This window comes from Pelophylax lessonae (assembly GCF_965119305.1).
Source record: "Pelophylax lessonae genome assembly, chromosome: 1".
NCBI classification, from domain to species: domain Eukaryota; kingdom Metazoa; phylum Chordata; class Amphibia; order Anura; family Ranidae; genus Pelophylax; species Pelophylax lessonae.
The window spans coordinates 378303978-378320259 of record NC_138768.1 but is presented as its reverse complement, the minus strand read 5'-3'; the positions used below and the strand labels follow the sequence as shown (position 1 = coordinate 378320259).

At 39.6% G+C, this 16282-nt stretch overlaps 1 protein-coding gene across 1 annotated transcript in view; it reads left to right on the top strand.

The window, feature by feature from the left end:
• Nucleotides 1–16282, top strand: part of GLIS3 (GLIS family zinc finger 3) — a 529924-nt gene that overhangs the window by 474973 nt on the left and 38669 nt on the right. The window contains exon 9 of the mRNA XM_082243469.1: nucleotides 968–1131. Coding sequence (XP_082099595.1) covers nucleotides 968–1131 — 164 coding nt within the window. The remainder of the gene's footprint in view (nucleotides 1–967; nucleotides 1132–16282) is intronic.

Below are 16282 nucleotides of genomic sequence, written 5' to 3'. Positions count from 1 at the left end.
CGGCAAGCGGTTAAGTGACATCTTTCAAGAATGCATATGTTTGCAGGACAGTGCATGGCAGAAAAAAACTGAACAGTTGTGGACAATGTCCAGGGCCACTTATCACCTTCTGTTGTACGTTCATCATATATATTTCTTAATCAAAGACACATGTGGAAGTACTTCATTCCTTTTTCTGAAGGCTGTTTGTTCCTGAACATTACACAATATGAAGAATTATGTACGTCAGCAGATTAGTGTAGAGCTCATACATAGCTGGAATACAGTGATGCAGAAGTAATTACTAACCTAGAAATATTAGAACTGTTTCTTAGTGTACATTCTGCTACATAGCACATTTCTAGGGAGCGTTAAATGCAATTTATAGATAGAAGAACAGACTGAGTTATTGCTAAAAATGCTCATAAAACAAACACTTTTTTGTTGGAACTACTTTTATATACAGTATGTACTTAAGAAAACTGTCTTTGAAACCTGAACTATATCATGACTGCTTATGGCTCTAAAAGGGACCTAAAAACAGGGGCTGACAATGGGCTAGATCAGAATTTTCTTCATCCCTGTATGCTATACTGATTATATGTAAAGTATTGATTCAGTACCATTAACCATATCACCTGCGTGGTTGCCTGCTGGAATAGCAAGGTTTCCCAATTCATAGTTTGGGGTCCTATAGAGTCTTAAATTGCAATTACACTTCTTTTATCTCTTTTTAACTATCCTTTCTACACTTCTTGTATGGCCTATATGTACACCACATAATTATTTTAATAGAAACACTTTTGGTAATAAGAAACAACTGTTTTTTTAAATGATGATTCAATACCTGCAATAAGTAAGTATGCATACTGATGTAGCAACTCTGTCCTGTGAGCAATGAGGGGTATAATGTGTTGATATTTGGGTTTTTACTTTAGAGTGTTCCGTTTAGACAATTTACCAGAAGTATTGCATTGTTGTCTTGTAGATTTTCACCTCATCATCTGAGCCCAAGAAGAATGAATGCTTCCTTAAATATAATGCAGAGGCGAACTCCACAGCCTCCTCCAGGGCAGACAACAGGGGCAAATTACCCAAAGACATACCCAATAGTAAATGCCTCAGTGCAACAAAATGGACTTTATGTGCAAGGTGAGTATTATCACTTTGATTTTAAATTCATTAGGGCCTTTCATTATTCTGATTATCTATATCACATAATGCCTAAGGAAGTAACTGTACATAAAAGATGCTCTCTAGAAATGTGACCAACGTTCAGTCGTCAAGTAGCATGAAGGTTAAGCCATAAGAGTCAACAGAGACATTTAAGAATGCTGTAAAATCTCTGCTGATTTGGTGATTTTTTATTTTTCAGAGAAAAAAGATCAGTTCTTTCACTGTGCATGCATTCACCAAAATACAATTTAATTCAAAACAGAATGACAATTACATTAGATATCATTAAAATTGTTAATGCAATGCTAACTGTCTATAGCCATTTGAAGGAACACTGCTAAAAATGTCTTTAAACATACCATAATACCAGTGCAATTAAAAAAAAAAAAAAATCCTTTCAGTGGAAAATCACAAGGCTTATGGGGTTCTTATGCCTCTGGAAGAATTCAAACAAATTAGGACATGTGTGCTGCCACTTCCTCCTATTTGGCTTGTAGTAATTTACATATCTGAGTCAAGTGATGATGATGAAGTGATGGAGATAAACACAGACACAGCATAGCTCCATCTGACTTACAGTGATCCTAAGGTTCCATGCACACTGGCTTAAAAATTGCTTCTACTACTCAGTGTTAAGCCCTGTACACACGATCAGATTATCGAACGATCTGTCGTCCGTTTTTTGTGGCATGCTAGTCTGATGTGGAAAGTGAAGAGGTTATTTTCATATGAATTTTCCCGTACGACAGAATTCTACTTCAGAAGTGATGTCATGTGTTGGATTGCTTGTATGTGTTCTTTCGTCTCTGAGTATGCCTAGTCTTGCTCTTAAGATTTTTTTCTGTCGAAATCTGTACTAATCAGACGAAAATCGTACGTTGTATTACGGACGACAAAAATTATATAGCTGCACATAAGGATTTTATCAGCCGAAAAGTCAGAGTTGGCTGTCGAAAGCACTATACTAACAATCCGAAAATCGGCAGATCGGTCGTCGGACCAATTTTCCCTACAGATTTTCTTATCGTGTGTACGGGCCTTTATCCTATGTGTCTATGCACATCAGGGTGGTTACAGGCATATTTTGAGCTCAATGTTTAGAGGCAAGAAAAAAACCCTTCTGGTTTGCGTTTCTAATTGGAGCTTTCTGGCAAAACTCTCCTGAACTTGTCTAAACTGTGTACAAAAACACTCTACATGAGCGTTTTTCTTTTTTTTTTTTTTTGCCAGGGGAACTGTTGTTTTTTTTTTTTTTTTTTTAACCCCAGTGTGCATGAAGCCTAAAGCTGCCACTCGGGATAAAATAATATGAGGCGTAGAAGGTTTGAATGTTTGGTAAGTTCTGCTTGGTTTCCCTCTCAGTCTTTAAAAATGACAGATCTAGGAGAGAATGGACAATCTTGGCCTCCCTGGTCAGACTAACCTGTAAGACAAGTTAGTAAATATCACTGTAGAGTAGTGGTGGTATAATTAGTACATGTTGCGCTGATATACTGTGTGTTGGTTTGTTCATATTAGAGAAGATTGCTTATAATAATAACTCCACATTCAGTATTTTCAGATTTTTTTTCTTTCTTTTTTTTTTCTTGTATGGGGAAGTCTTCAAGCTTCTATCTGCTGTAATATATGTTTCTGACTTCTTGACGCCAAGTAGAATGTTTTTTTCTAAGTCACTGAAGAGCTGTCTGTCAGAATCTGCTAAATGCACAGCTGTGATGACAAACTAACACCCACTGCACATATAAAATACGTCTCTCGTACTAGCCATAGGATATGGTGCTGTTGTGTTACAATGTATTCCTAGAAAGAAAAACAGTCCTGTCAAGCTGTGTGATTCTTTACTGAAGACAACATACAGACTATACTAATAAACACAGGCTCTAAACCTTGCATCACTTTCTTTTTATTGTTAAGCTATATAATGTTTAAAGCATAGATAAATGCAGGCAAATGTATTATTGTTGCATTAATTACAGTAGGTATTTTACTTCTCAATGCTTTCATACATATTAAAGATTGTCAGTGTATGAGATCGGACTGGAGAAGCTGTCATGGCATTATCATTTTTACAGACAGAATGTTTTCATATGAACAAATTAACATTGCCAACTTCTCTACTGCATCCTACATATGCAGCTTCAAGTATTTTAACAACTTCAAATTTAAAGAGGATCTTAACCTTAGAAAGAAATAATACTGTAGCTGCTGACTTTTAATAAAAGGACACTCACCTGTCCAGGGATCTAGCTCTGTCCTCACCCAGGCCGGGTCTTCACTGGTCTTCGGCGTTGGCATGTTTACTGTGGGAAGACCGCTATGACCCCTTGTGCCTGCACAGCCAGTTTCCCACTGCGCATGTGTGAGCCAAGCTGCGCTTTATGAATGGACCCGCAGCCTTCTGGGACCTATGACTCAAAACCTGGTACCCGCTCGCCCCAAAAAATGTTATTATGCCAAATGTGGTAGAGGAGGAGGGTGGAGGACATAATAGAAGCACTTCCCCTTTAGGGTGAAGTTCTGCGTTAACTTTTCCCCTGTTCACCACAACACCAGCTTCTCTTCTGCTCAACTGCATGACCTCTTGAGAGAAACTCCATTTAAAGAGAAATATTGCCAACGCTTTTTGGAGGTTTTTGGAGGAGTGCACATATTTCTGCACTCCTGTGACCCAGATTCATTAGACATCACAGAGCCAGTCCTAGGCTAAGAAGGTATCCCAACTTTAAAGGTTAAGCTTAACCTAGATGCCTAATTGGCACATCGGAGTCTGAGCCAGCCGTTCCCAACCCGTCCTCAGCTCGGCGCTCCGGCGAGCACTGGGGGCGGGGAGCAGAGGGCGATGACTGACCGTCATTGCTCCCTGCTCAGTGAAGACCAAGAACTGAGCAATCAGGGGTCATGTGGTTAGCTCAGTTCTTGGCCCTAAAGCTTCCGGGGCGACTGATGCTGAAAGGCCAGTTTCAAGTAAGCTGATGCCCATAACTGGCATGAGGACTGCAGTTTAAGAACCGCTACTCTAGTGGATCAATTTCCAACATTAAACTGAGGTCACACACGTCTCTGCCTCTTTGAAGTGTTGTCCTACATTTATCTAAGAAAATGATTAAAGAGGATTGAAAATGGCATAAGCTAAATCAGGTGCCAATAAACAATAAAAATATGTTTTCTCCACTTAGCTCTGCTATCCAGAAAAAGAGACGAAAGCAAAACTCCCTTATATTATTTAGAGTAAACCATTCTATGACATATAAATCCAGGTTGTTGTAGGTAACTTTCTTTTGTAAATGTTAGCTACTTAGCAGTAATACTGAGCCCCTTATCTTAGTGCTTTGCATTTTAGACCAACAAGTGCACAGATAATGACTTCTTACTTTTCTCTGACTTTCCTGATCTGCATACTTGTTCCAGGACTGTGACTCAAACCCATAAATCAAGAAGAAAACCTTACTGACGAAAGCAGTATTTTTCCTGATTTCATTAAAGTACTGTATTTAAAAAAACATACGAACAAGAATGTCATATATTAGAACTTACTAGTCCTTAAGCTGGCCATACTTGCATCAAATTGCAGCCGATTTAGTTTCATTGGTGGCCTTGTTGGTGCCACCGGCTGTCGGAATACAATAGCCCACAGCGAGAGATTCCTCTCTATGTGCTGTTAGGTTGGATGGTGGAATCTGTTAGATTTCTTTTGTTCAGCCCACAAAAGAAAATCTTTACATGTATGGCCACCATTAGAAGCGATGACTGCATTGGTTTTTCTTTGTCAAGCTAGGAACATTTTTAGGAAATACAGATCATACTTGTTGATCTTGCCAAAATTGCAGCTTGGTGGTCACTTCCTGTGAGAGGAATTGAAAAAAAAAACAATATTATCTTTCTTCTGTAAATAAATAAATAAATAATCCCCCTTCCCCTCTGTAATTGAGATTAGGAAAGTAAGACATGTTTGTAGTCCAGTAAAGGTGGCAACCATGGCTCCCTCCATATTTACAGTGGAGGAGTGAGTGTAGCCACCCAGGAATAGTAAGTGTGTTATTTGCAGGATTATCAAGTGAAAAATAAAGGAAAAATCCTGGGAAAGAAAGCTAATGCAGCCACCTCATCTAAAGACTTGAGAGCTGCAATTCTTTTCCGTTTTTGGTTGTACGTAAGCTTTGAACCATCTGGAAATTGTACAGAGCTATGTGGAGTAATATGTTATAGCTAACAAATAATATTATTAATTAATAAAGCAGAAAAGAATACGCCAATAAAATAAAGTAACCCTGTTGTTGGAAGCTGTTTATCTTTGTTGTATGGCTATTGGTGCAAAGTGTGAAGGCAAGGACACCCTATAAGAAAGCCGGCAAACATTTTTGTCTGAGGAACATTTGTACGATTTTTGTATGGCGTGTACACAACTTTCGACAGGTGATCCCGACTTTTCGCATGAAAATTCCCAAAGGGACAAACCCCAAAATGTTTCTTGTACGGAAGCCGAAGGAACCCTTTTCATTTAATGCATTCCGTTTTCGTATGATTTTCTGAAAAATCTGAATATTAAGTCTGCGCCTGATTAGAAACAATAAATAACAAAAAAAGCCTTTGTGGTGTGAGAATTTTTGGATGAATTTCCGTTCCTCGCTTTCAATTTGCTGTGAAACAATGAGGAAAATTGGACGATTGTTCGCCCGATTTTCTTATAGTGTGTACCCCATTTGAGTGACAGTAGTATAAAAATGAATTACACTGTGGGGTTTTCCCCATAGATGTGGAAGTAATGTGCATTCTTATTTGCCTAAGACTTCCTCTGTAGAGTAACGCTGTCAATTCCATGACAACTTTTTGCTAAGGTCGTAGCCTCACTTAGTAATGATTTGTTAGACCTGCTGCAGAGTGGAACACTTCATATACGTATTTACAGTATAACATCTTGTACAGTTTACCCATTCTGTGCCCAGCTAGAAAAAGAAAAGAACATTTTAGCATGTAAAATCAAGCTTATGATGCTTAAAAAGAATGTTTAAATACATGTGTTGATCTGAAGCCTTAGCATTTTAATATACTCCTGGTTATAACACAAGCTGCTGGCAGTATGGGCCATTGGAAATTATCTTCAGAGTGCTTTCCCAAGACAGAACTTGTAGTTCATCTAATTTTTCCACACATCTACCTTGTATTCCTATGAGAATGAGGCACAATTCGAGGCAGGACCTTTTAATAATGGATGCTAATAATTTGCTTCAAGACGTATACCATTTGTCTTCAATGACTTCTTTTCCCTGGGATATAAATTTCTTGTGCATATGCTGCAACCTTACATTATTAAGTGATGAATACGGAACAGTATGTCATTGTCAGTTCATTTTTTTTTTTTCACTTCGTACGTGTGAATTAGCTTATGACTGTAGAAAATAAAGTGCTAGGCTTGATTTCCGAATATATTTAATGTATGTTTTTTAAAAGGACTAACTATCACTGATATTCCCTCAAAATTATATAATTTAAAGTGTAACTCCATTTTTGTTGAGAAAAAAACATTCCCCTCTGGGTGATCTCTGTACATTACAAGGATTGTAACAAACTTTGTTGCAGATTCCTACCTTTTGTTATTCTGAAGAAATCATTGTTTGTTCCTCTGTGCTGAGTGGGTCAAATGGGAGTGGTTTCTCATAATTATCTATCAGCTGTGACACCTGCAGAGCTCTAATGAGGAAATCTGCTGGGCCTGCATTCCTTTAGACGTGTTCCTATTGTGAGTATCTCACAAAAAATGACATTTTTGTTGCAGGGGATGCCAGAAATCTGACTTGTATCTTGGTGCAGACTTCTGGGAAAATTGGTGAGCCAATCACACAAGCAGGAAATGTTTCTGGGGTGTGGTCAGTATACAGCCTGTGTACAGAGCCACTCCAGGTAGCCATATTGCATTGCATTTTCAGAATATTACAGAGCTGTAGATTGAAAAGGAAAGGTCGTTTTTAATAACATTCAATTACAATATGATTTGTGTCGCAGTTGTATGCGCTATATTGTTTTTTCTTTATTTGCAATTTTTTTCCCCACGAAAGTGGAGTTACCCTTTAATCTTAATTCTAAAATATTAGCTCCCTGATTGTAGAGCACCTTGAATATATCATATAAAGATATTTCCACCCATGGAATTCTTACCGGCTTTTGTTGGTATTGGATGTACCAGCAGTTTACCATCTTGCTGGCAGGAAAAATAAAGGAAGTATAAGCTTCCAAATTCTTTCATGTGAATGCGCCCCCCTGTTATTTTTTGGGAAAAACACATGATCCCCCTTTTTCCAGTTCTGTCTCTGGCAATTACTAGCTATTGTGTATATAGCACCTGTAGAATCGTAGAAATGATATGCTGTAAAGGAGGCATGTAAAAATGTAGTCATTTGTGCTTGTTTTTAGTTTTTATTCACAAAGGTTTTAGGATAGTTTTGAGAGGGCTGTTAGCACTGTCATGGTAGTCAGCTAAAAGTAAAAGGGTCCATTCACACCACTTGTGGTGGGTGTGTGGTGCGGTCCGGTAGGGTGACCACAATGCAGATGCGCTGATCTCAATGCATCACACTGTTCAGTTTTTTTTTTTTAAATCATGCAGTGCGACTGTGCTGGAAAGTCACCCAATGCAGTCCCACCACTTCCAGTGTGAACCTTTCCTACAATTACAGCGGTATATAACCCAAAATCAAAAATGTAATATATTGCAGCATACCAATCCTTAGATGTAGCGGTTGCATCAGTCCTCTTTTTTAGGCCTTTTCCCTCTGTTTTCTTCTAGTGATCTAGCCAGTAATACACCTACTGTATTAGAGTGCCCCCACTCTGGATAAATGAGCACAGGGGGCACCTTTGGACAGCAGCATAGTGAGGAGACTGCTAGATGTACTAGCAGATTTAGATACACTAACAAACTGAAGCCAAACCTGAGCTCACACTTTATAAGCAGTTAGAGCAAAGGTGTTTCCTTTTGGGATAAAGGTTTTACATAAATGAAAGATGATCATTGTAAACACCCCTGTCAGTGTTAAATGCTCATCTCATCTCTGTAAAATGAAATATCTGGAAGCTTGTTCTTTTGAAAAACAACAGACTTACCAGCTGGATCCCCAGGTAAAAATAGAAGAAATAAAATTCTACTAGTGCAGCCATCATATCTAAGCATTGGTAAGCTGCAATATCATAAATGTTTGCTTTTGGGTTTAATGCCGCTGTAAAGTTGGCCTGTTGTAACTTTTAACCACTTCCATATCGGCCGATTTCCAGCACTCCTCTCCTACATTTAAAAATCATTATTTTTTTGCTAGAAAATTACTTGGAACCCCCAAACATTATATATTTTCTTTTAGCAGAGTACCTAGAGAATAAAATGGTGGTCATTGCAAATTTGTCACACGGTATTTGCGGGGGAATTTTTCAAACGCGTTTTTTTTTAAATAAAAACAAACAAAATGCTAAAGTTAGCCCAATTCTTTTGTATAATGTGAAAGATGTTACACCAAGAAAAGAGATACCTAACATGTCACACTTTAAAATTGCACACACTCGTGGAATGATGCCAAACTTCGGTACCTAAAAATCTCTATAGGCGACCCTTTAGACAGGTTACCAGTTTTGAGTTACAGTGGAGGTCTTGGGCTAGAATTGTTGCTCTCGCTCTAACGTTCGCGGCGATACCTCACATGTATGGATTGAATGCTATTTACATATGTGGCCACGACGAACGCATGCGTTCGCTTCCGCGTGCAAGCATGCAGAAACAGGGGCACTTTAATTTTTTTTTTTTCATTGTTTATTTTATTTTTATTTTTTTATTTTTACGCTTTCCCTTTAATTTTTTTTATCACTTTTTTTCCTATTACAAGGAATGTAAACATCCCTTGTAATAGGAATAGTGAATGAAAGGTCATCTTTATGGGGAGATCTGGGGTCAATAAGACCTCAGATCTCTCCTACAGGCTAGAAAACCTGAAAAAAAAAAGAGATCAGTTCAGTATGTAAAACTGCCAGGCCTCCTAGAGTCATAGAGACTGCCAGGGACCATCTGGTCCTCGCAGTCTCTATGATGTACTTCCGCCTGCAGCCGATTCCTTCTCCGACTCACCGATTGCAAAAGGTAGAGCGGATATAAGCACCAGAGGGCGGCGGTAGGGGGGGATGTCCCCTCCAGCCGCCTGTAAGAAAGATCAAGTGGCTGAACAGCCGCTTTGATTATTCTTATGGTGAATGGATTTGCTGGCTAAAAAAAATGATATGTGAATGATGCCTGCAGCTGCAGGCATCATTCATATATCCCCACTTAAAGCCCAGGACGTCATATGACGTCCAGCGGTATGGAAGTGGTTAAATACACTATAGCTTTTATCAGTTAAAAGGACACAAACAAAGCATCTAATTCTCATATTTTCCCTCTTCATAACATTGTGTTTGTTACAATTTTTTTCCATTACAGTACTCTTTAAAAAAATGGAACAAGATAACAGGAAAGCACATTATAGGCCCAAGTTATAAAGCTAACATAATAGCATAAGGGTGCTTATTGAAAACAAAAAGTTGACAATTATTTACAGCCCAATTAGATTTGGAAATTACTGTCATGTATAAAATAAAGATCCTAATTCTTGTGTTAAACCTTTGTGAATTGATTGTCACATATGTTCTCACCATTGCCTGATCATGAGATAATTTCCTCTGCAGTCAGTCGCCAAGACTGTTGAAGCATATAAAAACAAACAATAGCACAATGAAACTATAATACTGTTTGCATTGGTCATGGGTCACATGGGTGGCACATGGGTCAATGCACTAATCCATCAGACATTTTTTAAATCAAATTAGTTTTTATGTGATCATGATTCAAAATAATTAATTAAAAAGGTGCGCAAAACCAATATCTCTTTCGTGATCAATACAAAAATATGTGTGTGAAAAAATAAAAGTAACTCATGTTAACCCCTTGTCTACTGGACACTTTCACCCCCTTCCTGCCCAGGGCAATTTTCAGCTTTCAGCGCTCTCACACTTTTAATAAAAATTGCGCAGTCATGCAATTCTGTACCGAAACAAAACTTTTATAATTTTTTCTTAGTTTCTGTTATAAAATTTTCGAAATAAGTAATATTTCTCTGTCACTGATGGGCACTGATAGCCTGCACTGATGGGCACTGATGAGGAGGAACAGATGAGGCTGCACTGATATTTGGCACCGAAAGGCGCACCGATGGGCACTGATAGACAACACTAATGGGCACTGATAGGTGGCACTGATAGGCAGCTCTGATAAGCATTGATAGGTGGCAGTGATGAGCACTGACAGGCAGCATTGATGACCATTGACAGGCAGCACTGATGGGTGCTGATTGGCATTGATTGGCAGCACTGATGGGCACAGATTGGAAGGACATGTGGGCACAGATTGGCAGCACTTGCAGGCATTGTTGTGGCTGCACTGATTATCAGGAAATTGATGATCAGTGCCCTGATTATCAGTGTAGATGTCCCCTTTGCCCCTGTGTGGATTTGCCAGTTATCGGCTCTCCTCTCCCCACGCACTGTCAGCGTGAGGAGAGGATTGTCGATAACCGGCAAATCCTATTTGCACTGAGATCAGCTGTGATTGGACACAGCTGGTCACATGGTAAAGAGCCACTGTGATTGGCTCTTTACCCCTGTCTGTGATCATCTGTGTCCCAAGGACACAGCGATCATAGATCCGTGCCGATGCACACTGCAGGGGGCGTGCGGGAAGTGCGATCACGGGAGGTCGCCACTGGATTCCCTACCGGAAATGTGAGCCTGCGCTGTGGCCACCTTTCAGCTATAGCACAGGTGGGAAGTAGTTAAACAATAATGAACAATGTGCATCAAATACATGATGAAATAGCAGTCCCATAACATATATTTCACTTATGCACAACGAAGAAATTAACTTCAAAGAGAAATATAAAAAAGTCCAAATGTGAAATCTTGAAAATAATGAAAGTCCACGTGTAAGAATCCCAAGCTACCTCACAGACAAGTTTGCCATTTCCCCTACTGAACAGTATAGATCTCTAAATATTAAGAGATCAACAGGGTAGAGCCACCACTCAGGATACCACTGACTCTTCTGCCTCCACTGGTTATCGCCCTTCACTGGTTATCCAAAGCCATCACCTCAAAGTAACAACATAGAGTAGTATGCTAAAACCACATGATTTATTAAAAGTAGATATACTCGCAAAAGTCACACAGTAACAGTGGCCTCGCTCTAAGCGCATTTCGCCTGGTGCAGCGGACGTCTTTAGATGTCTGTTGCACCAGACAAAATGCGCATAGGGGGAGGCCAGTGGCATATGATGTTGTACACTCACTTTTGATCCCTGGTGTAGTGTGTTTTGCCTGTGTTACTCTGTAACCTTTGTGAGTATATCTACTTTTAATAAATTATGTGGTTTTAGTAATCATCCCCAATTGGATGATTTCTGTGCTATTGATCTCTTAGCGATGCGGCTACCCAAACCGTTGGTTCTCTTCCCCACCCCTCCCCGACACCAGCATCACAAGTGTGGGCACCCAGCTGTGACAGCTTGCAGCTTCACAGCTGGGTGCGCACTGCATATGCACGATTCACACTTTGCCTCCTCATTTGCCAGGCAATCTTCTGGGACCTGTGACGTGTCCCAGGAGATTAAAAGGAGGGAGGGGGAGAGGAGAACTTCCTCTTGGGCCTTGCGGCCCTCCAAGCGGTAGTGGGAGCTGGGAACCTGTCAGAACTAGGTACCCGCCCCCCCTAAAATAAATTACATTCCAAATGTGGCATGTATAGGGGTGAGCAGCCCTTAAAGCAGAACTTCCCCTCTTATGGGAACAAGATGTATAACATGTGGATAAGGGTACCCATGGCCATAGTACATCTGGGACATTGTGGGGGCACTGTCCTTCCCCAAGGGTGCAATTTATTTGGGGTATAGTGTACTGAATAGACAATGAACAGCTGGGTTGGTCAGGCATTGTGAGGAAGACAAAGAGACCTGTGTTAAAGTTCCCCAAGCCTCAGTCCACTCTTCATCATTCAGGGAACCTAGGTCTTGAGTATAGAGCATAAGTCACCTGTTAAGCCTTTTTTGGAGCAAGTCGTTAAGACTGCCATAGGTAAAATTGATGAGGGGTTATACTTTAAAGCGTAACTCCACTTTTGTTGAAAAAAAAAACATTCCCCTCTGGGTGATCTATGTACATGGCAAGTATTATAACAACCTTTGTTGCAGATTCCTACCTTTTGTTATTCTGAAGAAATCATTGTTTGTTCCTCTGTGCCCTTGTGTTGCGTGGGTTTAATGGGAGTGGTTTCACAATTATCAACCAGCTGTGCAGCTCCAAAGCACTAATTATTAAATCTGCTGGGCCTGCATCCCCTTAGAAGTGTTCCTATTGGCAGTATCTCACCAAAAATGAAATGTCTGTTGCGGGGATGCCTGAAATCTGACTTGTATCTTAGTGCAGACTTCTGGGAAAATTGGGGAGCCAATCAAACAAGCAGGAAATGATGATTCTGGGGTGTGGTCAGTACACATTCTGTGTACAGAACACCTCCAGGTTGCCATATTGGATGCATTTTCAGAAAATTAGAGCGGCTGCAGATTAAAAAGGAAAGGTCAGAAAAAGAAGAAAGGCAAAACACACCATTAACATGGTCCTAAAACCTGGTTGTGATATTGCCTAATAAAAAGGAAAGATAATTTTTAATAACATTCAATTACAATATAACTTGTGTCGCAATTGTATATGCTATATTGTATTTTCTTTATTTACTATTTTTTTCCCCCACAAAAGTGGAGTTACCCTTTACCAGGAATGTCACTGCCTGGCTCTGTAGAGCATGATGCAGCTGAAGATACTGAAACAATAGCCTGTTAGGTATCTGCTCTGTGCTAATGTGTTAGAAGGAAGTAAAACATCATTATCATACAGCTGTTGGAGAAAAAATTCCAGCCCTTTTTCAAAAGTCAAACCCTTCAAGTTTTGCCAGTTTTGGTAATTGTGGGTTCTTTCAAATAGGAATATAAATTGAGTATACCCTTCATGCAAGGTAATAACTTTAGCAGATTCCCATGGTTTGGGATTCTTACATGTGGACTTTCCTTATTTTCGACATTCACATTTGGACCTTTGTATATTTTACATTTTACTTCTTGGTTATGCATAAGTAAATTACAGTATATGTTATGGGACTGCTATTTCACCATTTATTTGATGCACATTGTTCATTATGTTTTAATATAAGTAAACTTTATTTTTTCATACACATATTTTTGCACTACATCACTACAGAGAAATTGGTTTTGCGCACCTTTAGATTAATTATTTTTGTAATTCCCTTGTGTCTGGAATAAAGGTTGCTGCATTACTCCTTTATGCACTAAGCACACATTTTTTTCTGTGTTTATACGATTAAAAATAGACTTTTTTGCTGGGATTAACTCTACACACATAAACGAATGCATGTTAGCTACACGGCTTGATCTTAAATTACTGTAAATGGAGCTATCTTTTTCCAACATCATTTTAGTGAAAGCCTCCATTGTTAGCAGATGTATGTCAGCTACAAGAGACAACACATGTTAAACAGATAAATTATATATTGTTATGAGTGTTGTTGAAACATACTGAGATCTAGGTAAGTTGGGCCCTATATAAGGTAGCGTACCTAAAATTTAAAAGAGGAAAAAAAAAAGACATCCTTGAAATGCATATTTGTGTATCACCATGATTAGTGCCTCAATTCTTTACCAAGGAACGCAATTTATTCAAACAGAAAAAAAAAACTTTCCTTATTACGAAGAATCATCTCTGAGATTGTTTTTATTAGGGTATCATTTTTGATAATGCATCTTCCATTAGTGCAGTAAAGGGGAAAGTATTGCAGTACAAACTGATTGTGTTATTGAAGAGAGCAGTAACGTCAAGACTGCTTATATTGAAGCAGGTCTTTTCCTGTTGGGATGGAATGAAAGACTAAAGAATTAGCTAAAACAGTCAATTTTAGTTATGATATCCGTTGAGGGAGGGGGACAGCCAACCTGAACAATATTCTCCCTTTTCACCAGAACCTGACCAAAATGGCATGGAGTTTTGTTTATATGGAGTAGAACTGGAAGACACCAGAAACAGTTTTTTTTCTTCAAGAAAGTTTTTTTTTTTTTATGGCCCTTTGGTCTTCTTTGCCTAACCACCCCAGCAAGATTGTTTATACCTAAATCAGGTGATTTAAACCATCCTCATGCTACCCAAAATGTGTGAATGTTTTTGTCTTTGTGCCTGTTGGAGAGGTTTACCATCAATCTCTGTCCTAAGAAAATGTGAAAAAGACTCAGGCGGCATAAAACCTGACAGATGCTTTAAAGTGGTATTAAACCCAAAAGCAAACATTTATTATACCGAAGCTTACCAATTCTTAGATGTGCTGGGTGCATTCGTTTTCTTTTTGAGGCTTTAGTGTATCTAAATCTGCTAGTACATCTAACACTCCCCTCCCTGCAGACTGACAATGCTGTGCTCATTCATCCAGGGTGGGGCACTATAATACAGGAGGTGTGTTACTGGACACATCACCAGGTGATAACCGAGGGAAAAAAGCCTAAAGAAAAAAGAAAACTAATGCAGCCATTACATCTAAGGATTGGTAAGCTGCAATATATTACAGTTTTGGGTTTAAAAAAAAAACATTTTGAGGCTGGAGTTGTGTTTTAATATAGCTTTATGTTAGCATTTGAGTATATGTGTAGTTTAACCCAGTGTTTCACAACTGGGGTGATATGGCACCCTAGAGGGCCATGAAGAGTCCTCAGGGGTGCAATAAATTGCCTGTATATACTGATCTGAGTGTGTTCTGTGTAAACTCCTCTGTACAGACAGGCAAAAGAGAGCACAGCCTGCACTTCCTCCTGGCTCTCTCTGCCTTCTATCTGTACTCTTGCCAACAACCGCGAAAGCTGTGCGACCTGCCTGTGTCCTACTAACCGTTGATAGGAGTAAAGATTGCAGCAGAGAGGAGGAGAGAGCCAGGAGGAGGTGCGGGCTGTGCTCACCCTCTTTCCTATCTGTACAAAGGAGTTACCACAGGATCACTCAGTTTAGAGTGTGCAGGGTCTGATTACCATCTCCTCCCTGGACTATTCCAGTCCCGACAGCATAAATTATGGTTAGGGGGTGATAATCAAACCCTGTACAGTCCAGTCTGGGTGATCCTGTGTTAACTCCTCTGTATGGACAGGAGGGAGAGGGGCTGGAGAGGGAAAGAGTGGGAGGGAGAGCACAGCCTACACCTCCTCTCAGCTTTCTCCTCCAATCTCCCACTTTTGTGCTGGGGCAGATTTGTGCAAGAAGGAGGATTTGGGTGGGGGCAAAATTTGTGCTGGGAAGGATTTGGGAATTTGTGCTAGCAGGGGAGATTTGAGGGGAGAGGATTTACAACCTACAGACCAATGAACTCTGTCTCACAAACTACAGGAGCTTGTTCTTACCAGATGCAGAACAGTAACGCATGCAAAATCATGTGCTGTCTTTTTTCAGATGTGCACGGGTGCCAATAATTCCTAATGGCACCTCCAAGCATCTAGCAAATGCGTGTGTGTTTGCACCCACTAAAATGCATACCATGTGTTTTGGTACAGTACAATTGTAATAATCATGCCAGCACCTTTTTGAATGTTTACACACATAGAGCAGTGAATTTGAAAAAACATAATGGTGGGAACACGCAAAAAGGCCTGTGCACTCGGGCGCACTTCCTGGTCCTCCTCAGGTCCTCAGGCTGGAGTGCCTCAAGATTCTGCAAAATTTTAAAGGGTGCCTATACTCAAAAAAGGTTGAGAAACATTGGTTTAACCAATAAAACACTTACGATGCACCTTCACATCCTAGAGTCCTTCCACTTGGAGTCAAAATTCGGGTTGGCATTCCACTTTATATAAAACAATCCTTACAGTGCAGATTTTTATATCTTTATATAAGAGATGTTCTATGTATCATCAAACTGTCAAAATGAAGAAACCCTTCTAAATGAGACTATGGATCATTACCATTTCCATTTTTACCAAAATGAAACATGCCAAGGCATAGTTAACATCTTAATTAATGTGATCCA